Below are 24383 nucleotides of genomic sequence, written 5' to 3'. Positions count from 1 at the left end.
GTTGTTGGCCTATGATGACCTCAAAAATAATTGTTGGTTGAATTCAGTGAACTGATTTGCAAATCCTCTTCAAATTTCAAGTCAATCGGATGAAAATTGAGGATTTTAGAAATATAACAGTTTGTGACCTTTGGCCTATGTTGACCTATTGACCTTTTGACCGCAAAAACCATAGGCTTCTTGCTTATGACAAACTCTACTATTTGATGAAGTTTCATGAAGATCGGTTGAAAACTGTGACCTGTAGGCGACTGACAGACAAACAAACAGACAAATGAAAAATCACTCATAGACCGACCGACACTTGGCAAAAGAGAACAAAGCAGAATGGCACTCAATGGATCATCCTTTTGACCTCACAAATAAGTGGTGGTTGAATTCAATTCGCTGCTATGAAAATCCTATTCACATTTCAAGTCAATCGGATGAAAATTGAGGATTTCAGAAATTTGAAATTATTGACCTTTGGCCTATGTTGACCTGATGACATGTTGATCGAACAATAGTTGTTGGTTGAATTCAGTTCGCTGATATGAAAATCCAATTCTAATTTCAAGTCAATTGGATGAAAATTGACGCTTTTAGAAATTTGAAAAAAGTGGTTGACCTTTGGCCTATTTTGACCTTTTGGCCTATGCTGATCTCAAAAATAGTTGTAGATTGATTTCAGTTAACTGATATGTAAATCCCATTCAAATTTCAAGTGAATCGTTGCAATTAGCAATTAGCTCTTACACGAGCCTCGACTTTGTATACAAAAAAAAAAAAAAAAAAAATCGGATGAAAATTGAGGATTTTAGAAATTTGAAATTGTTGTTGACCATTGGCCTATGTTGCTCTTTTGGCCTATGGTGATCTCAAACATAGTTGGTGGTTGAATTCAGTTTGCTGATATGTAAATCCCATTCAAATTTCAAGTCAATCGGATTGAAGTTGAGGATTTTAGAAATTTGAAAAAAGTGATTGACCTTTGGCTTATGTTGACCTTTTGGCCTATGCTGATCTCAAAAATAGTTGGTGGTTTAATTCAGTTCGCCGATATGTAAATCCTATTCAAATTTCAAGTCAATCGGATGAAAATTGAGGATTTTAGAAATTTGAGAAAAAGTATTTGATCTTTGGCCTATGTTGACCTTTTGACCCCAAAAATATATAGGATTTTGTTGGACCACGAACTTTACCATTTGGTGAAGTTTCGTGAAGATCGGTTTAAAATTGTGACCTATAGGCAAGTATAAGTGAGCGGACAGACAAACACACACACACAAACCGGAGTGATCAACATACTTGCAAAAAAAAAAAATGTATAGGATTTTTTTTTTTTTTTTCAATTCTTGCCAAGTAACAAACGGACAGAATAACACACAAGACCAACCAATATACTTGAAAAATCTTCGATTTTCGCAACAACCAAACGGACTCAAATGCTTACCCTCTCATCTGGCGAGGGTAATAAACTAATAACTAATACTCGTAGCTTTAGGGGGCTTAGTCCCCTGAGCTGACCTCCAAGGGACCGCTGTTCCTCGACCTCACAACGACCCCTTGTTTTTTTCCCTTGACCCCAGCTCATAACTCGTCACCCTGGGATTGGTGCATACCTGCTTGAGTTAGCTCCAAAATTTCGGCATTTCTTTACATCAATAAAAATTTAGAAAAAAGCGACCTGTGCTTCTCATTTTACACCGGCTTTCTATATATTCTGATTTTTACTTATGTTTGCATTATCCTGATAATTTATTATCTGTTCAAGGTCTGTTCTGTCCGGTCACAAACCGAGTGGTGTAAAAGACCCTGTTTTTATTGGTAGTTTACGTTGAATGGAATACTCAGATTTGATACATTCGTTGTTGATTGGAATATAATTATTATTATGTTAGGTGCTAATTTTTTTTTTTTAATTGGGGTTAATTTTACAATAATTGCCATCGGGACCGGAACTTACCACCACAAGGAGAAGGAAAAAAAACAAACAAAAAAAACGTGATGATGTCACGTTGCTGCGATGGAGGCAAACCGGCTGTTGGAATTGCTCGTATTGTACCTTGCGTGCTCTCGAGCCTCTGCTCTCTTAACTGGACTGTACTGCGGCGAGAGAAACTGTTACGACGTGCTTGATGTTTCCTCAGACGCAACGAGGGCGGAGATCGGGCGAGCGTACCGCCGGCTCGCCCTCAAGCTGCATCCGGACCGCTACAAGGCACGGTAGTGCGGCGGTGTGTTGACACGTAAACTCGCAAGGAGCTCACGCTTAAAGTTCAGACAAACTCAGACAATGCATTTATCTTCAGCAATTCAGGGAAAATGCGAGCTCATGTATGTATGTTCTTACTCTGGTAAGGCTCCAAAGCCTGAGCTGAGGCCTTATTGAATGGAAAATATCAAATTGCAAAGCACGAGCTCCATGTTTTCCAAATTAAAGGTCATTATTTATCTATTTGTATCAATGCAATTGATACAATGCCCTAGCTCAATGTAACAATTTTAAAACCTTTGTATGACGCTGCTTGTATCGGGAGTATGCAATGACGTCACTTCCGCGGTGAGAACGACATTGCATAAATGCTGCCGCCATTATGGGAGACAAAGCGAGCTGGTTTGTATTGCTACCATTTCATCAATAGTATTGCCCCATGCTATGCTCAGTATTAAAATTAAAGTATTTTTGGCTTTATCTGCGTTAATTTAATTTTTGTCTGCAAGGGTGGCTTTCTTGTCACGTTTGTTTGTCTCCCGTCATGGCGGATGGGCTTCGTGTCCAAAGGCACCATGACGTCATTACATACTCCTATGGAAATTCTCAAATCTTAGGCCAATTCATCATGAACATTTTCACTTCCTACTCGAACGATGATTCATATGAAGCATTTCTGCAATAATTCACTAAAATGGTTATAATGTATTTCATTAGAAGTTCCATTTATATTGGTTCATTCGTTATACACATTAGGTATACACATTCGTTATACACGTTATAGGCTACACATATATTGGTATACACATTAGAAGTCCAAAGAAACACACCTTTCTATACACATTTATATTAGTCCATTATTCCATTTATATTTTATAAATCATCATTTAGATGATGTACACACAATAAAATACACATTTAGATGTTGTAAGCATAGGTTGACATATTGAGGCATCTGCTTAACCAGTCAATAATTTCCAAAACCCAGTACTTTTCAGTAAAGCCCAGCAAATATGAAACCCAAATCTTCCGGATTCGGAAGAGGGTCAGAAAGCAGTATTCAGGATTGCAAAGCAGATAGCGAAAGAGAGGTGTGATGTGATGGGGGTGAGTTGCTTGAAGGATGAAGTGGGACAAATCGTTGTCGACCCAGATGGAATTAAAGGAAGATAGAAAGGATATATGGAAATGCTGTTGAATACAGAGAATGAATGGGATGGCAACATAGAGAGTAACCCAGTTTTAGGACCGGCAGAGAAGATAACTGAGAAGGAAGTTGAGGAAGCGATAAAAGCAATGAAGGGTAGAAAAGCGGGAGGGCCGACGGGAGTTGTGGGAGATATGTTGAAGGCAGCAGGAAGTTGGGGTGTGAAGAGAATGACAGAGATCTGTAATCTGGTGGTGAAAGAAGGCCGCATTCCAGTGGATTGGGAACTGAGTACCCTCGTCCCTCTATACAAGGGGAAAGGTGACCCTCTGGAGTGTGGCTCGTACCGAGCGATAAAGTTATTGGAGCATGGAATGAAGGTATTGGAAAGGGTGTTGGAGAGGAGGATAAGGAAGAAAGTGAAGATCGACGAAATGCAGTTTGGATTTATGCCAGGAAGAGGAACAACAGACGCGCTTTTCATTGTGAGGCAGTTGCAGAAGAAGTACATGGAGAAGAGGAAGAAGTTGTTTCTTGGGTTTGTTGATCTGGAGAAAGCATTCGATCGGGTTCCACGCAAAGTATTGACATGGGCATTGAGGAAGTTAGGAGGGGAGGAATGGTTGATCAGAGTAGTGATGGCAATGTACAAAAGAGCGTGCACAGCTGTAAGGACGAAGGACGGGAACAGTGGTGGGTTTGAGGTGAAGGTGGGAGTGCATCAGGGGTCGGTACTAAGTCCACTACTATTTGTAGCTGTGATGGAGGTGCTGGCTCGGAACGTAAAGGAGGGTTTACCGTGGGAGTTGTTGTATGCAGATGATCTGGTGTTGATTGCGGAAAGTATGGATGGACTGAAGGAAAAGATGAACACGTGGAAGGAATGTATGGAGACAAAAGGTCTGAAGGTGAATATCGGAAAGACGAAGGTGATGGCAAGTGGTAAAGCATGTGGTGAGGTGGAAAGAACTGGGAAGTGGCCCTGTGCTGTGTGTGGGAAGGGTGTCGGAGTGAACTCCATTCAGTGTACAATGTGCGCTGAGTGGGTTCATCAAAAATGTAGTGGTCTGAGAGGGTCATTAACCAGTGTGGCAGCTACATTCAAATGTAAGGTGTGCACAGAGGGAGCTGCAGATGGAGGAAATGTTGAGTTGGATCTTGGAGACGGCGTGAAGCTGGAAGGTGTGAAAACATTTTGCTACCTCGGAGACATGCTGAATGGAGAAGGTGGATCAGACTCGGCAACGGTTGCTCGAGTGAGATGTGCATGGAAGAAGTTTCGGGAATTGAGTGGCGTGCTGATGATGAGGGGAGTGTCGTTGAAGCTGAAGGGAAAGGTGTATGCTGCATGTGTGAGAAGTGTTATGATTTATGGGAGCGAGACATGGGTAATGAACGTAGAGCAGCAACGAAGGTTGGAAAGGGTGGAAATGCGAATGGTTCGACGGATGTGCGGAGTATCGTTGAGAGAGAGGAAGACAAATGATGAATTGCGAAAGATGATGGGAATAGAGCCTGTGATTGATGCTGTGAAGAGGAACAGGTTGAGATGGTTTGGTCATGTGTTGAGGAAGGATGAAAGTGACTGGTTGAGAAGAGTGATGGAAATGAATGTAGAAGGAAGTAGAAGACGGGGAAGACCGAGAAAGACTTGGCTAAAGATGGTGGAAGAAGAAATGCGGGCAAGGGGGTTAACAAGGAGAGATGCAGAAAATAGGGCAAAATGGAGAAGATTGTCATGGGGACCGCAAGGCTAACCCCCGCTCTAGCAGGGAAAATGGCCTTTAAAATGCATGTTGTATTAGAAGTTCCATTTATATTGGTTCATTAGTTATACACATTCGTTATACACGTTATAGGCTACACATATATTGGTATACACATTAGAAGTCCAAAGAAACACACCTTTCTATACACATTTATATTGGTCCATTATTCCATTTATATTTTATAAATCATCATTTAGATGATGTACACACAATAAAATACACATTTAGATGTTGTAAGCATAGGTTGACATATTGAGGCATCTGCTTAACCAGTCAATAATTTCCAAAACCCAGTACTTTTCAGTAAAGCCCAGCAAATATGAAACCCAAAACCCAGCAAATATGAAACCCAAAACCCAGCAAATATGAAACCCAAAACCCAGCAAATATGAAACCCAAAACCCAGCAAGCAAATATGAAACCCAAAACCCAGCAAATATGAAACCCAAAACCCAGCAAATATGAAACCCAAAACCCAGCAAATATGAAACCCAAAACCCAGCAAGCAAATATGAAACCCAAAACCCAGTAAATATGAAACCCAAAACCCAGTAAATATGAAACCCAAAACCCAGCAAGCAAATATGAAACCCAAAACCCAGCAAATATGAAACCCAAAACCCAGCAAATATGAAACCCAAAACCCAGCAAATATGAAACCCAAAACCCAGCAAGCAAATATGAAACCCAAAACCCAGTAAATATGAAACCCAAAACCCAGTAAATATGAAACCCAAAACCCAGCAAGCAAATATGAAACCCAAAACCCAGTAAATATGAAACCCAAAACCCAGTAAATATGAAACCCAAAACCTAGCAAATATGAAACCCAAAACCCAGCAAATATGAAACCCAAAACCCAGCAAGCAAATATGAAACCTAAAACCCAGCAAGCAAATATGAAACCCAAAACCCAGCAAATATGAAACCCAAAACCCAGCAAATATGAAACCCAAAACCCAGCAAATATGAAACCAGAATATTTATGTTAACCTTTTATAATTTCTATAAAAGTGAAGTCCACAAATGTTAATTGTGAATAGGAATGTTTTAGTTTTCATTTTTATTTAATCCGGGTTGTAAAGTGCAAAATCAAACTCGCAGTCAGTAGTTGTTGTTGTGTAGCCCAAAACAGTTCTCTCGAACATGCCCACTGCACAGAGACACAGCCCATCGATCTCTGAGAAGTGACTCAAATATCCCTGACATCTAAGGTGGTGTACCGCCGCTTTTTGTGAAGCCATGTGTGGAAGAGGAGACGAGAGGAGGAAAGAAAAAAGGTGAAGAAGAGAGGAGAATAGAGAAGAAACAGTGGGCCATGGTGGTCCATGGTGACCGATCTTCACTGAGCGTAGTGACACTGTCCTGATGAATCCGGGCAGCAGGGAAGAGTAGGGAAGATTTGGACCCTGACTTGCATTGGATGGGTACAGCCAGAGCAAAGAGGCATCCCTGATAGTTGCACATGCCAATAGTTATTCAGATGTTTGGTTTCACTTCAGTAAACGATGGGAAATCTGCTTATTTGAACTTGGTTATGACTTGATGAACGATAATCTGAGTGAGCTTTTGTTAGGTTCTCGTATCAAACTTGAACTATAATCTATATGAGTGATCTACAGTTAAGGTCTCATATCTGACTTGATGAACTATAATTAATCTATGAGTGAGCTATAGTTAGACTGTCATATATTGATCTAAATTGTCGCTAAATGTTTTTGTGCAAATTTTCCAGAAAAGCAGGGAGGCCACCCTGCAAAACATCCTTTGTGAAAAACAAAAACATTCTGCAGCCAATTCTAGACAATGTAAGGTTTTTAAACTGCTACATGTCGAAGGTCTACAAGAACTCCGCATGGTTGTGGTTGTTGTTGTTGTGGGTCGATTTTTAAAATGTGCACCCATTGGTTGGACAGCTGTCAGACCCCACCCACATTTGTCATTTGACTCCACCCACCATGGCCATGCCACCCAGACAAAATATAGAGGGGTCAATATATGGTTGAACCCCCAAAAAATTGATACAAAAGGTTTTTCAATGGATTATGGTACCATTGGGCATGCTAAATAACATACTAAAAATCTAGTAACATCTGACTTCCGGAAAGGGGTCATTTTCAAGATGGCGTCCAAGATGGCTGCCGGGAGCTTAAAATGGCCATATCTCAATTATTATTCAACCTAGAAAGGTGATTTTGGTGTCTAACCCTAGGTTTTAGGGCCCAAGGAATCCAATTGAATCAATAAAATTACCATCAGTTAATTATTTATTGACAAGTCCAAGATGGCATCCCAAGGTGACATCCTGATCCACTAAAATGGCTCTGTCGAATAGTAGTCAACCTCGAGAGATTTTTCAGTGTGTATACCTAGGTTTAAGGCACCCAGGAAATCATCAAAATTACTTAAATAAGCACAAAGTAATCAGGTAATCCAGTAAGCCAGGTTTACCAGCCCATTAGGCATTTGTTGTCTTATACAGTTAGTCGCTATTCATCGTCATCCTCCGACTCACCAGCTAATGAACCAAGTGATGCCATCCTAGATTCTGTACCAGAAACGGAGATCCACGTCCTTGATGGAGGTTCACTCCTTCACAGAATACCATGGAAGAGTGGAGAAAGCTATGGTGAAATAGCGCAGTCGTATGCTGACTTCACCATCTAGCATTATGGTTCAGCTACGACCATTGTCTTTGATGGCTATGAGGAAGGGCCGTCCATTAAAGACAACACGCATCAGAGAAGAGGACACAATATTCATCCCATTGTCAGCTTCACTGCTGAGACAAAGTTCTCAGGCAAGAAGGAGGAAGTCCTGTCAAGAGATATCAATAAACAGAGACTGATCAGGATGATAAGTGATGAACTGAGAGAAAGGTATTGCACTGTGGTCAATGCACCTGGAGATGCTGACGTAGATATAGTAAAGGCTGCAGTGGAGGCATCTCTTCTACACACCACTACACTGATTGGAGAAGATACTGATCTCTTTGTCTTACTCCTTTACTATGCGCAGGGAGACAGTAAGAGCCTTTATTTCAGATCAGACAAGTCCAAAGCTGATGGCAGTTTTAAAGTGTATGACATCAACCGTCTAAAATAAATCCTCGGACATGACATGTGTTCTCAGTTTTTTTTGTTTTTTTTGTTGTTTTTTTTGTATACAAGATCGAGGCTCGTGAAAGAGCGAACATTAATCACACAGAAAGACAAACCGACACATAAAACATATAACATCGGGAGCGGTAGACAAGATGGGGAGAGAGGGGGAAGGACACAAACACAACATTTGAGAGCAGGGACCGAGAGACATGGAGACGTCGAGAGATCTGAGAGAGGGCGAGGGCTTTGGGGGGGGGGGGGCATGGGAAGGGGGCGGTGGGAGAGGTATAAAACATATGGACACTGCCAGGACTTCCAGGAAAGAAGTTGGAATTTCAAACAAAGTGGATCTGGGGTGAATTAGCGGGGGTAGAAAAGATCAAGGTTTTGGATGGGGGAAGATAAGAGATGGTGGTGAACAGCTGTTTTAAAGACCTGGAGGGAGGAGTGGGATTGAAGGGAGTGAGGGAGTTTGTTCCAGAGGCGGGAGAAAAGAGGAATGAAAGAGTGAAGGTGAGCAGAGAGCCGAGATTTCGGCAGTTTAACCAGCAGAGGGTTGCTGGCAGATCTTGTGCGACCTGCAGGAATATTTGGGGGACAGCACAGAGAGAGCTGGGGGTGCAAGGCCGGAGAGGAGTCGGTAGAAGACAGAAAGACCACCTACCTGCCTGCGGTGAGTGAGTGAAAGGCCCTCAGAGATAGCTTCATCGCGGGAGATTCCAATGACTTCACTGTCATAGTTGATATTCATCCATGCCATGACTGGTTGTGACATGACTTCTCGGATTTTTGGTGTTGGCAAAAAGACTGCTTTCCAGAAGCTTGTAAAAGGAGACCCTGTCCTTCGGTCTTGTGCCAACACATTCACCATCCCAAACCAGACCACAGAGGTGATCGATGACCTTGGATGCCGAGTAATGGCTATCCTCTTTGGTGGCAAGTGCAAAGATTCCCTTGCAACAATATGATATAACACCTTCAGCAAGAAGGTTGTCTCTGCTTCGTCTTTTGTAACACCCGAACGTCTGCCCCCAACTGAATCTGCTACCAAACTTCACTGTCATAGAGCGTACTACCAGATCATGGTGTGGATGGGAAAAGAAGAGGGTATGGATGCCATGAAATGGGGGTGGAGCCTGCAGGATAATCAGTTTGTCCCACTTATGTCAAGAATGAACGCTGCTCCAGACAGTCTCTTGAAGGTCATTCATTGTAACTGCTCCACTGCCTGCAAGACACTCCGCTGCTCTTGTAGACGATATGGACTACCATGTACTGTGGACCGTGCCAACTTGAAGAATGTGACAATCCACATAACAAGTTTCTTCCAGAGGAGTCGGAGGATGACGATGAATAGCGACTAACTGTATAAGACAACAAATGCCTAATGGGCTGGTAAACCTGGCTTACTGGATTACCTGATTACTTTGTGCTTATTTAAGTAATTTTGATGATTTCCTGGGTGCCTTAAACCTAGGTATACACACTGAAAATATCTCTCTAGGTTGACTACTGTTCGACAGAGCCATTTTAGTGGATCAGGATGTCACCTTGGGATGCCATCTTGGACTTGTCAATAAATAATTAACTGATGGTAATTTTATTGATTCAATTGGATTCCTTGGGCCCTAAAATCTAGGGTTAGACACCAAAACCACCTTTCTAGGTTGAATAATAATTGAGATATGGCCATTTTAAGTTCCTGGCGGCCATCTTGGACGCCATCTTGAAAATGACCCCTTTCCGGAAGTCAGATGTTACTAGATTTTTAGTATATTTAGCATGTCCAATGGTACCAGAATCCATTGAAAAACCTTTTGTATCAATTTTTTTGGGGTTAGGTGAGTTTTTATTCCGTATATTGACCCTACTAATAATATAGCCGCCATCTTGGTTTTCTGGTGGGCCTAAGACATCAGGTCTGTAGGCCTCTGCTGGTTGTACACTGCTCGGGTTTGTTGCGCATGATTTCCATTGGCTTTGGTTGGGTTGAGTGTTACTCACGATAAGATACCCCCAAAATCGAATCAATCTCCAAAAAAGATTATTAGCAAGGTTTAATCAAGCCTGTCAGCATCCAATGTATGCGCCTCCTGAAAAAACTAGCGTTATGTAATTTTCGAACAACCCCATATTGGGGTTAAGCAATCCGTGACCGTGTGACAAATCAACTAGTTTTGATATAACCATGGTGGAGGCTTTCATGCGTGAGACGTGTCAAGTTACTCTCTTAATAGCACATTAAATGTGTTTCCCTATTGCGCTGTTCATTTTTTAAGAGTGCTATAAATGTGCGTTTCCCAATCTGCCCGTTAACTGGATTTTGTCGCAGGTTGTGAGCACAGTGCGGTCATTCTTGTTTGTTCACTACAAAGTAAAAGTTTTCTTTTTATCTTGCATGCACAGTCCCTTTTTCATGTTTATCATCTTTCCACTTCCTTGCATCAGGGTTCGGATGGAGAAGCTGCTTTTCAGATGATTGCCACTGCCTACGAGACACTCAGGGATGAGGAGAGTCGGGCAGATTACGATTATCTGCTTGCGCATCCTGATCAGTACTATCGACATTATTATAACTACTACCGACACCGCGTGGCTCCGAGGGTGGACGTCCGCCTCGTGATTGCCATTACCATTCTGGTCATCTCCTGCCTGCAGGTGCACCCACAAAGTAACCTGCTGTAGCTTTTATTGAGAAGGGGGGATGTTGTGCATTCTGCAGTCATTTAAGAGTTTGGATTTGTTGTATTGGTAGATCATCCATCATCCTGAGAGCTTCCATTTCTACTCTAATTTTTGACATTTTTTCTTTCTCCAGATGTTGAGGTTCATGGAACAGCTAAATGGCAGGCTAGCCCACTGGCAGGGCCAAAGTAGAGCAATTGGGCAAAAATGGACAGTACAGTGCCATTCACACCTCTGAACCTTTTTACATTTTGTTGTGTTACAACCTGAATTTAAAATGGATTAAATTGATATCTGTTCGTCACTGATTTACACATAATACCCCATAATGTCAAAGTCGATTTTTTTTTTTTAGAAATTCTTACAAAAGTAATTAAAAATGAAAATCTGAAATGTCTTGAGTCAATAAGTATTGTTACAGATACGACTTTGATGGTATGGTGGGCCGAGCGGGATGGCCGCCGTATCCGTACAAGTTACCCGATTGTGCCCGAATGTTGACTAATCGCGCTACGCTGGCTCAATAGGAAAAAGAAGACACCCGGCTGGATTACAATCACACAATACGACACCAGGGGTTCAGTTCTCAAGTATATTCGTACGGAAAAAGGTTAGATTACAGGGACAAGAGGGAAACATAGGAAGGTGGGCACTTAGACACAACCTTATATTAACCCTAGACAGACCACAGATAAACGGGACAACGCTGACTCACACGGGATTTGATGGCAAGGAAAGCGGCAGTCGATGGCTCAGGTGCACCTGGCTCCGGGACAGAATCACGTACGGTGGTGTCCAGCAGATGCGGGGAGGTCGCTCAGCGCTCGTGGGTCGCGACTTTGGTGGAGATGCCGGGGAGGTCGCTCAGCGCTCGGGAGGGTGGCGTCTTGTCCTTCCAAGCTCGGGGCGCATCTCACGTCACGTCCGGCGCGGGGCCGCGTATATCCGGCGGGGAGTCACGCCCTCGCTCGTTAGCTCCGCCCCATATGGCATCGGCCCATGGCTTCTCATTGGGTGCGGGGGTTACCGGCTCCGCCCTTGACGAGGGGCCGACAGGGAGCCCCCTTCTGGGTAACCCCGTCGAGCACATGTTCAATGGCGGCCAACCGAGCCGGAGTGAGGACGCAAAGCCGCTGTTGTTGTGGTTGTTGTTGGAGCTTGAGATGATGGGAAGAGATGCGGGGAGGTATGGGAAGGTCCTAAACTCCTACTGGTGCCATATCATCACATTCTGGTGCAACGAAGAGTCATAATTAATGGAAACAAGTCCTTAACTGACATAGATTAAGAATAACTAGCAAGATGTCCTATAATTGTCTACGTGTGGTGCGGGGGACCTGGGCACGACATTTAATGGGGGGATGAAAGGGAAGATCGGCTCTAATGGGTGTTGTTTACAGACAATGGGACTAGGGAATGGGGTAAGGGGAGAGTTGGGGAGTATCGGAGAAGATAGGGGAATATTTACAAGCGGATATGGAGGTCAAATTCCATATTCGCAACATTGCACCCTTCTCTACCCTCGGGGCGTCCCGACCCGATAAATTTTTACCTACTTTAGTGTGGCACGCAATGTAGTTCCCTCTACTATTAACTCTACCCTGAGTGCGACAGTTTTATAGATATTCACAAATGAGTAAATATGTCCCCCTGCGACGTTGCACCCTTCTCCTCTCAGAAACACACCCACAGGATAACCGAATCCGGAAAGAATCCTCAAACTAAACATACAGCCGGTAGGGAGCATTATTTACAAGACTACGCTGATATTTACACTACGATCCAGGACCTGTCTTTGGAGGAACACATGCAGATGTTATGCATAGAGAGAGCGCGCTTGCCAACATCGATACACCAACCCACGAGTGCTCTGTGGCCGACGGCCTTTAATAACGTGCAGAGCACCCTTTCCGAGCATCAACAGCACCACCCCACCACCAATCGGTGCAGTCACCATTGTTCATTGGAATAAAAATAACTTCAACAACCCCTAACCCTGCAGGTGTCTCTTGCTCTTGTTGTGGTGCACTTGGTGTTAATTAAAAGTGGTTCACCTGTATGGCATAGGTGCCACGTTGACCCATAGGTCCATCCCCGGGTGGTGCTTGGCCGCAAACGAACTGCGGTCCATTGTGGGTGGCCACAAACATTGCGGTCCATATGGTGTACCGATCCAGGCAGCGAACAGCGAAAGTGCAGGCCCACAACTGCGTCGCCAGCACCTCTCTCTCCTCTCTCTCTACCCCAAAGCCAGATCCTCGGAGGTGGGAGACAAAAACAAGACAAGTGAGCAAGGTGGTAAGGGCGCAAAAGTGCACGCAATGCAAGGTGATGCACACTGGGGGCACATGGGAACCAGGTGAGACAGGTACGTTCCTACCGTACGCCCCCCCCCACCAGGTAACCTACATGGCCCCTCCCTTACCCCTTACTGTATCAACAAAACACAACACTACCCATAAACATCTACTTTACAAATCCACAAATATCCCTACTGTCTTCCCCGTTCCTCCCATATACCAAATTCGTCTTCTCTCCCTCCTAACCAATCAAATTTGCCATTTTCAACTCTCATCAAAATTTGCCATCTCCAACTGAACATCAAAATTTGCCATCACCAATTCATCATCAGTCCCTCCTAGGGAGGGGGAGATGGAATCACCCCAATGTCTCATCCACGTCGTGATGCGTCTCACCAATCCAATACAGCAATCCTTATTTCCTGCACACAGAACAAGGAAAACACAGGTGTGGAGTCATCATCATCACCTCAGGCAAGTGGCTGCGTATGGTGCGACAGGTTCATCAATCCTAACTATCTCCTAAATGACTTTAACAACTTTACACTACCCGGGGTCTTTCTCCGGCCAACCATTGGCCCTCTTACACTATTGGTTCTAAACAACCAATTCCCATTGGCCAAACTGTGGTGCTCTTCAATTTGGGGTCTCACTCCCCCGATTCCTCTCCCGGTGCCCTCGCACAATTTCTGGGCTGCGGCGTGTACCTCTCCCAGTGGGTCTACCCACCTGCACACCTCCACCACTGCAGTTGCCTCCGAGCTTACCTGCTCCTTGCCCTAACCTAACTACCTGGGGAAGGCCCTCTGGCACTCTCCCCACTCGGTGCCCTCTCTGGCACTGGGCTACCCGGTCCACACCCGGGATCCTCAGGCACCCACTCACAACTACCGGCTCCCAGAGCCCACCTGCGGCCTCACCTGGCCGACATCCTCACAGTGGTGGAGTGCCCAACCAACTACACACACTAACAGGCTACACGCCCAGCCATTTCCACAACACTAATGCACCCATTCACAACACCATTCTGCAACCGCACCACAAATGCCAATATCCAACCACAATTTACCTGCACCCTCTACCTAACACTTACACTACCCGCCCCGGGTACTCGTGAAAGGGGTCCACTCTTCCCCCATCCACACCTTCGCACCATGCACACCACTCCGTACCACTCACTCCAACTCTCTCCACACACCTGTACCTGCACACCTGTGCTCTCACACCTGGTGCCACCTGCACCCTTCTCTCCCCAAGCGCATTCGCGCTGATCCACACACTCACTACTCATACACTGCTCCACACACCTGTCCAGTTGCACACCTGTGCAATCACACCTGTTCAATTCTCACAAACACGGCATCATCTCAGCTAACTACTCCCTTCTGAAACTTGCGCTTCCCAGTCGTCCCTTTAAACTATTGCGCTCCCACGTCATTATCATCCACACTAAACTACCTGCGTCCCCACTACAGGTATCAGTCACTAACTAACCTTAACGTCACCTAAGGTCATCTTCTCTAGATCCCTACACACAATATCCTAACCCACCCGGGCTAGTTTTCACTGCCATACACCCCATAAACTATTGCTCCTTTGCCCCCCTCATGGGAAGGATGGTGGATTTGCCATCCCACCACATCGGGGGTCTCTCACTACCAATTTTGCACATCAAATTCCAACAAATCAAAAATTTGGCCAATCACTGCCCATCATCTGCCAATCACTACTGCCAATCCTTTGCCAATCATCAAATTTTGTTTTTCTCTAATTTTGGGTCCAAAACACTAACCTCATCACCCAGTCGACTCACTAATACCTCTCGGTGCGCCAATCCCTGTCCAAAGCCCGGCTTCGTAAAGCCAAGCAATGGATGCTGGTTGTTTTGTGCCAGCGGCTGGATGCGTCCGGCACTCGGTGCAGGGACGGGGGCTTACCCGGGCCGAGATCCCATGCATCACCTCGGCGTGGAGCCATCCAATGTCCCGCTCTCGACCTGCCGGCACGTCTCACCAAAAAGTGGTCGCCATGACGACCCTTTCTATCGGGCTGCCCGCTCCGCCTAGTGGAGCACGGACGCGGCCGTTCAAAGCGAGGCCCAGCACGCACCGAGGGCCCGCTTCGGCTAAAAGTCGCTCTAACCTCTAACCCGTGTAACGTCGATGCTTCACCTGCATGCTTACACCCCGCAGCCCGTTCCTTGCTCACACATCCAGCCGTTTCCATGCTCCTCGTACCGTTCCTTACACACCCAGGCGCACCCATTCCACTCACAGCCTTGGTCACACACCTGACCACCGAACACTTTGGCACACATTCGTTGGTCGCACACCTCACCAAAACACCTCTTCGCGCCCCCTCCTCGGTCACCTCCTCTGTGACAATCACAGGTGTGCCCTCATTCGCACACCCAACCACGTGCCTCACCACCAACTCCAGCGTGCATTCCCACTCACGCTCTACCATTCCAGGTGTGCATCCTTCCATCCCAGGTGTACATCCTCGCTCACCTGTCACAACTAACTCACGCTCCATGTCACTCTCACTACTTTCACCTCCATTCCTGACAGCGCACTCACCCTTACTCTTGACAGCACACTCTTTCCCCATGCACCTGTCCGTCACACACCTTTCTCGCGCACACTCTCCCGTTACACCCTCTGTAACACTCACCACAGGTGGACACTCTTCCTTACTTCTGACAGCGCACTCTTTCCTCATGCACCTGTCTGTCACACACCTTTCTCGCGCACACTCTCCCGTTACACCCTCTGTAACACTCACCACTCCGCGCTTCCACGTGCTCCCTCGCACACGCGCTACGACCGACTCACTCTCGCCAGCACACTCACTCCTTGGCACGCACTTTTTCCTCACACACCCCAGAGTCGGACTTTCTTGCACACCTCCTCTTTCGCACACCAGACCTGTCGCACACTTCACCAACGGCCTCTCACGAACACCCGGGTCTATCTCGACCCCCAAGCCTCTTAAATCACCTGGCGCATCATACGCACGACCATATTGGTCACCACTTACACCGGGTCCTCTTCCTCTTCGCTTCTCCTCCATCACCTGCGAATCCCTCATCCGGTTAATGAGCACATCATCACGATCCAAACACAGACTTTGGACCAATTCTTTTATCTCCTCTTTTATCTCTTTGTTATCCCCTCTCCGTCGCTTCTTAATTTCGCTCATCCCTTCCTCCACTTCTTCTAATTTTTGCTTCATCTCCTTCATCTCTTCGTGCGCCCCTTTAAGTTCTTCCTCTAACTCCACTTTATTTTTTTCTATGTGCTCCCGCACCTCCCGCTCTTTAACCTCCATTACCTCTACCACCTTGTCCATTTTCCTCGTCAGGTCCTCATGTACCGTCTGGCACTCTTTTTTAATTACCCCTACGTCCTTTTTCATCTCCTTCTGTGTCGATTTTAAACCCTCTATTACCGCTGTGTTCTTCTTTACCTGGTCCCCCAACTCCTTTTGTCCCACTGTCAGTTGTTCTACTCCCAGCGTCAACTCCTCTATACCACCTTGCAATTTTACAGTCCCCTTTCTCACCTCCTTTTCCATGTGCTCCTCACAGTGCCTCACCTCCTCGCGCACTCCTCCGACCTCCTCACTCACTCCTCCTCTGATCTGCTCTCCCATCACTTGCATCTCCTGCCCAGATGCCACCCTCATCTGCTCCATTTCCTCCCTGTGAGCATCCAGTTTGGTTTCTACCCCCATTCTGACCCCCTCTATCTGCTGCCCCATTTGGTTAACTTCCCTTTCCGCTTGGTCCCTCATGTCCCTCAATTTGCCTTCCATGGTGTTTTCTAACCCCTCTAACCCTTTTTGCATCCCTTCCATTTGATTCTCTTGAGCGGCCATTCTGTTTTCTACCCCCGTTAACCCATTTTTCACTTCTTTTATCCCGTTGTCTAACCCCTCAAAATTATTGTCTAACTTCCCAAATTTCTTGTCTAACTCCTCAAAATTATTGTCTAACCCCTCACTGGTACCCCTCGCTTCGTCCCTCATTACCCCCATTTGCTCACTCTGAGCCCTCGCTTCGTCCCTTATTACCCCCAGTTGGCCCTCCAATCGCTCACTCCGAGCATCCATCCGGTTCCCCATTTGTCCCATTTTGGCTTCTAGCCTGTCCATAAGGGCCCCCATTTGCAGGAGGAAAAGGTTCGGATCCACCAGGGGCGCTGTCACGGTCGCCGGCGCGGTGACCAGCGAGGCGCCATTTTGCGCGCCTGCTACCCTCGCTGTTTCGCTCTCCTCACGTCCCTCATTTTGGTCCTGGATCGACCCTACCTCACTCTCCCCTACCGGACCCCAGCCGTCTTGATCCGCCATAGCGCGACTTGCAAAATTCGAGTTTCGTAAAACAAAACAAATTTCGGCCGCTCCAAATTTTGACCAAATTTTTTTTTTCCTCTATTCGTTTTTTTTTTTTTTTTCCTTCAAAATTTGGTCGGGCCTCGAATCCCACTCCCGACACCAATTGTTACAGATACGACTTTGATGGTATGGTGGGCCGAGCGGGATGGCCGCCGTATCCGTACAAGTTACCCGATTGTGCCCGAATGTTGACTAATCGCGCTACGCTGGCTCAATAGGAAAAAGAAGACACCCGGCTGGATTACAATCACACAATACGACACCAGGGGTTCAGTTCTCAAGTATATTCGTACGGAAAAAGGTTAGATTACAGGGACAAGAGGGAAACATAGGAAGGTGGGCACTTAGACACAACCTTATATTAACCCTAGACAGACCACAGATAAACGGGACAACGCTGACTCACACGGGATTTGATGGCAAGGAAAGCGGCAGTCGATGGCTCAGGTGCACCTGGCTCCGGGACAGAATCACGTACGGTGGTGTCCAGCAGATGCGGGGAGGTCGCTCAGCGCTCGTGGGTCGCGACTTTGGTGGAGATGCCGGGGAGGTCGCTCAGCGCTCGGGAGGGTGGCGTCTTGTCCTTCCAAGCTCGGGGCGCATCTCACGTCACGTCCGGCGCGGGGCCGCGTATATCCGGCGGGGAGTCACGCCCTCGCTCGTTAGCTCCGCCCCATATGGCATCGGCCCATGGCTTCTCATTGGGTGCGGGGGTTACCGGCTCCGCCCTTGACGAGGGGCCGACAGGGAGCCCCCTTCTGGGTAACCCCGTCGAGCACATGTTCAATGGCGGCCAACCGAGCCGGAGTGAGGACGCAAAGCCGCTGTTGTTGTGGTTGTTGTTGGAGCTTGAGATGATGGGAAGAGATGCGGGGAGGTATGGGAAGGTCCTAAACTCCTACTGGTGCCATATCATCACATTCTGGTGCAACGAAGAGTCATAATTAATGGAAACAAGTCCTTAACTGACATAGATTAAGAATAACTAGCAAGATGTCCTATAATTGTCTACGTGTGGTGCGGGGGACCTGGGCACGACATTTAATGGGGGGATGAAAGGGAAGATCGGCTCTAATGGGTGTTGTTTACAGACAATGGGACTAGGGAATGGGGTAAGGGGAGAGTTGGGGAGTATCGGAGAAGATAGGGGAATATTTACAAGCGGATATGGAGGTCAAATTCCATATTCGCAACAGTATTCAACTGCTTTGCTATGACACTTGAAATTGAGCTCAGGTGCATCCAATTTCCTTTGATCATCCTTGAGATGTCTCTACAACTTGATTGGAGTCCACTTGTGACCAATTCAATTGATTGGACATGATTTAGAAAGAAACACACCTTTCTATACAAGGTCCCACACTTGACAGTGCACATCGAAGCAGAAATTCTACCATGAAGTCCAAGGAACTGTCAGTAGAACTCTGAGATGGTTTGTGAGGAGGCATAGAGCTGGGGAAGGGTACAAAACAATTTATAGAGTGTTGAAAGTTCCCAAGAGCACAGTGAGCTCCATCATTCGGAAATGGAAAGAATATGGAACTACCTTCCATGAGCTGGCTGTCTGACCAAACTGAACAAACCAGCAAGAAGGACCTTGGTCAAGGAGGTGATCAGGAATTCAATGACCACTCTGACAGGACTACAGAGTTCCTTGGCTGAGATGGGAGAAACTGCTGGAATGACAACAGTCTCTGCAGCACTTCACAAATCAAGGCTTTATGGGAGAGTGGCCAGACATAAGCCACCCCTGAGAAAAAGCCACATGACAGGATACCTGGAGTTTGCAAAAAGGCACATGAAAGACTCAGAGCATGAGGGAAAAGATTCCATGGCCTGATGAGATGAAAATTGAACTCTTTGGCCCGAGTGCAAAGCGCTATGTCTGACGGAAACCAAGCACAGCTCGTTACCAATATAACACCATTCCTACCATAAAGTATGGTGGTGGCAGCATCATCCTATGGGGATGCTTTTCATTGACAGGGACTGGGAGACTTGTAAGGATAGAGGGAACAATGAATGGAGCTAAATATAGGCAAATCCTTGAGGAGAACCTGCTTCAGAGTGCAAAAGACTTCAGACTGTGGTGAGGATTTACATTCCAACAGGACAATGACTCCAAGCATACAGCCAAAGCAACAATTAAATGGCTTCAGAACAAGAATGTGAAAGTCCTTGAGTGGCCCAGTCTGGAATCCCATTGAGAATCTGTGGAAAGACTTGAAGATTGCTGTTCACCGTCACTCCCCATCCGACTTGACAGAGCTTGAGCAAATCTGCAAGGAAGAATGGGAGAAACTCCCCAAATCCAGATGTGCAAAGCTGATACAGACATACCCAAGAAGACTCAAAGCTGTAATCGTACGAAGTATTAATTCAGGGGGTTGAATACTTGTGTAAATTAGATATTTGTGTATTTCATTTTTAATTACTTTGTAAAAATTTCTAAAAAATAAAAAAAATCCACTTTGACATTATGGGGTATTATGTGTTGATCAGTGACAAAAAATCTCAGTTTAATCCATTTTAAATTCAAGCGGTCACACAACAAAATGTGAAAAAGGTGAAGGGGTGTGAATACTTTCTGAAGGCACTGTACATGTCGACAGTACATGGGCATGGTAGGGAGGAAAATGGGTGGAGGGTCGGCTGGTGCAGTGGAGCTCAGCAATGGGAATGGGAGGCATTATGAAATGGCGATGGACAGAAGTCTTGAAAGACTGGAGGGAAGAGCACGTGATTGCAGATGTAGGGAGCCATTTCCACACGACAGGAATGTGGAATGAAGGAATGAAACTTGCCATATGGCTTCATTCAATTTGACATGTGCTATTATAATTAAATATTTAATTTACTGAATGGATTTTATGTTTCATGCCTTGGAGGCAAGTTTTTTTTCATTCTTGTTTTATTTCATTGGAACCACCATTGCATTGCCCCCAATGGATTGGACGTCAGTAAAGACCTTTGTATAATCTCTTGCTTTTGGAACTGTCTATTTTTTCTTATTATCACTAGTACGAACCATATTCCCTCTGCCTTTTATATGATTCCATCATCCTCCTGTGTAAATACTCATTTTGTTTTGCTTGTCATGCCACTGTTTTATTTATTTATTTATTGCATTCCTGTTTATATCTTTCCTTACCATTTCCTTTATCTTGTCATCATCATCATCATTTGCTAATAACTATAGCATATTATGCTTCCAGGCGATGTAAAGGAATAGCAGGGCTCCATTGGGGAGGGATTGAGGCACAGAAGGAGGTTCGGTTAGATGGAAGTTGAGGAATGCTCTTTTGGCCCTCTATAATGGGTACTTGAGCACTATTCTTCTCAAACAGGTCACGTAACCATGTTCTGTGATAGTTGTGTACTATTTAATTGGTTTCAAATTAAATTATTTTGTGTGCACATTAAGCATTGGCGGTAATGGAAAAACCTATATCACGTTAATGGACCTAATTATCATGATTATCGTGATAATATAATGTAATTCGCGACTTGAGAACCATGTAGCATGCAATAATAATCGCAATAACATCAAACTGAATAGCCATAGAGGGGTGTGTGTGTTTGTACTTTTTATTTCACAATTCTGTTGCAATTTGTTTAAAGTCAAACGTCATTTTGCCTGGACAAAGTCGCTTGCTGCATTTGCTGAGTGACTAGATGATCAGTTTGCAAAGCAGTTGATATGGAATGTCTAGCTTGGCAAGTGATAGCAAGCTGCTTGCTAAGGGAACACACCAAGCAAGCTTGTTTTTAATTAGGACATTTGTGAAGAAAGTCATACATGACGATCTTCAGACATTTAAAATAACGCCTTTGATGTGGAAATTTGCGAATATTAAATGCCAAGCAATTCCACGTTGTGACAAAAATGGGCTAAACAAATGAAGAAAAGAAACGCGCTGTCTTGCCCACTCCTTGCGGTCCAACGAGAACGGTGAGAAGAGGAAAAGAAGAGAGAAGAGCCGAGAAGAATGAGATGACCTGCTTGTCCTTTCCTCAGTGCCAAAACTCCGCACTCCAAGGACACTCATCAGCTTTATCTTTGACATGATGTTGCCTTGAGTGCTTAACTCCAGAGATGGCGCAGTCAAACAAATCGCCAAATTCAACACCGAAAGTACCTTTGGCGCCTTGAGTACTTGATTGTTTGTTTTGATGTTTATTGTTTAACAATATACCATTTAAATTACATATTGGAGAATATGCATTACATATTGTTATGAATTTGGTAATGCAACATCTAGAGCTAGGTAGATCTGAATAGGTAGGTATTCGGCTGTCGTGACAGGGACTCTACATGTAATAAGTTCTTGATGTTTAGGCGGTTGTCGGGGTAAGATGTATGAGTGTGGATCTACCTGGAGATTCGAGTGTTAAATAGTGAGGGATTAAAGGTAACGCCCCTGTGAGTCTCACCTAGTAGTCAAACCTTTGTCCATTATGGCACTGCAAACCACATAAACATTAGTTAGGTCCTTAGCGCAACATTAAATAACCCCCTTTCCCTGACAAGGACTTCGTATTAAATTGACAGGAAACCAGGTCAAAAACACCGCCATGATTGGCCGCCACCGTGTACACCTCCAAAGGCCTAAAAACCTGGCCGGCACGTGTTATGCCAGGACCGCAGGGTCGCGTAACGGGGGAGATGTCAGGAGTCGCGGGAGGCTTTGATTGGCTGAGGAGTGCGCAATGTGACGTCATCGGCCACCAATATAGGCGACGGTCGGACGCCATTTCGGGAGTTGAGTCGCAAGTCACACGGAGCTAGTTCGCCAGTACGAGTTGAGTTGAGTTGAGTTGAGTTGAGTTGAGTTCGTGGCAGGCACTGGGAGACGCAGGCAGGCACCAGAGAGTTGAGCGGTGGTGGAGAGTTGGAGAGGACACGCCATTCCAGTCGCAGTTCGAGTGCAGTTCGGGTTGTAGGGAGTCGCAGGAGACACACGAGAGCACACCCAGTTGGCACTGAGCAGTTCGTTGGCACTTGGCTGCCAGCACTCCCGCGTCGTCGAGTCGAGTGGAGTTGAAAGGAGTCCTTCCTGTCCCTGGTCAAGTGGGGCCGCTGGCCTGCGTCGGACGCGTGGTGCTTGGAGCGAGGGGCCACGTGGTGTGCGATCGGGCCGGAAGGAGCGGTGCTGGACACCAACAATACAAGACGACAAAGACAGATAAGCCCGATCTCCGCGTATATTTTGAACGACGGGACGTGTTATTTTCGTGATTAATCTCCCTCGTTTGTGTTTGCTGTCAGTCGTGTGGGGACGTCCCGATTTAGGTTTATTAGAATTATTAGATTTACAGGCGGGCTTTTTCACTGGCTTTACTTTTCCTAATAAACCCTTATATTACTTTTTGTACATAATATCTGAACGCAGTTTTCCTGGGTGTTTGATTTTAATAGATAAGGTTGCGGAGCCTTCGCTGCGCCCCGCCATTCCGCGCGTTGGTGTTGAACTTGAGTCCGCCATTGAGTGTTCGCCTCGGGAGTTAAAGTCTCGCAAATCGGTCATCCGTAACTGTGGTGTTAATCACGGTTACGCGACAAGTGGTGTCAGGAGTGGGATTTGAACCCGTCGGACAAATTTTTTTGTCCGCGGCGAGACATCGACACGGTCGGACAAATTTTTTTGTCCGCGGGGCGACATCGACACGGTCGGGCGTACATTGCGCCCGACGTTCGAACGCAAAATTGTTATAGGCGAGGCGGAGAAATTTAGTAATCAATTGGGCATACGGAGCGCGATATCGCGTCTTCGTCAAATTTAAATTGTGTTACTGGAATTATTAAAATAAATACGCGCGCGGGAAACAATCTTCCGGAAAGCGGATGTCGGAAATTGATGAGATGGAAGTACGCAGCGAGGCCTCCGTCAGCGTCGGGAGTGAGCCGGAAATAGGGGAATTTGATGTAGAGGTGAGCCTTGGAACCTCCCTCGTCCCAAGCACCAACTTATCCCCCTCCCCCACCGGGGAGTCGGGAGCAGTAGGAACGGCCCCGACAACCGACCAGATGTTGGGTCAATTGCTTCGAAAAATTGACGGGCTGGGAAATAAAATGAGTAAGGAATGGAGGGAAGGAATAAAGGAAATGAGTGATCGATTGAGTATTAAAATTAATGGGCTGGCAAATAAAATGGGAATTGCACAGGGAATGGCAATTGAAGTAAATGGGGAGACCGCAGGTCCACAGGTGGATGGGGAATGTCCACAGGTGGATGGGGAATGTCCACAGGTGGATGGGGAATGTGTACAGGTAGAGGGGGAATGCCTGCAGGTAAACGTGGAGAGTCCACAGGTGAGCGGGGAAGGAAATTTGGGATGTGAGAGTTGTAATGGGGAATGTTTCCCACATTCTGGCCTGGTTGTTTATCGGGACCGTGTGGATGTCACAACACCCCAACCAGGGGATGAATTTGGAATTGTGCAGCACCAGGGCGGTGGTGCGGAGCAAGAGGGGGTAGAGTTTTTGGGGGTCCATGCAATGGAGCCGGACCAGGTATTTATTGGGGATATTGATCAAAGCCTGGCGGGGCCAGGAATGATTTGTAATGATGAGGATGATTTGATCCAGCGGCTGGAGACCTGTGACAGTCCCATGGAGGTAGAGCTTGTTCAGGCCCAAAGGAGTCTGGGGGAAGAGGTGAGTTGGTCCGAGGAGGTGGTTGGAATGACCGAGGGGACGCTCACTGTACACTGCTATTTGGAAACAGAGGCTCCAAAATTGGACAACCAGTTGGGGGAGTGTGTTGGCTCCGGGCTGGATTTGGA

The 24383-nt window shown here is 45.9% G+C and overlaps 1 protein-coding gene across 1 annotated transcript in view; it reads left to right on the top strand.

Annotated features, from left to right (window-relative positions):
- Positions 1-1973: 1973 nt before the first annotated feature.
- The window catches only part of DNAJC25 (DnaJ heat shock protein family (Hsp40) member C25), a 35761-nt gene continuing 13351 nt past the window's right edge, over positions 1974-24383 (top strand). Inside the window, exons 1-2 of the mRNA XM_068114891.2 lie at positions 1974-2200; positions 10663-10872. Of these exons, the coding sequence (XP_067970992.1) occupies positions 2006-2200; positions 10663-10872 (405 nt within the window). The 5' untranslated portion in view covers positions 1974-2005. The remainder of the gene's footprint in view (positions 2201-10662; positions 10873-24383) is intronic.

The sequence above is a fragment of the Myxine glutinosa genome, chromosome 1 (assembly GCF_964187855.1).
Source record: "Myxine glutinosa chromosome 1, kmMyxGlut1.1, whole genome shotgun sequence".
NCBI lineage: Eukaryota > Metazoa > Chordata > Myxini > Myxiniformes > Myxinidae > Myxine > Myxine glutinosa.
This window is presented reverse-complemented; position numbering and strand designations above follow the sequence as displayed.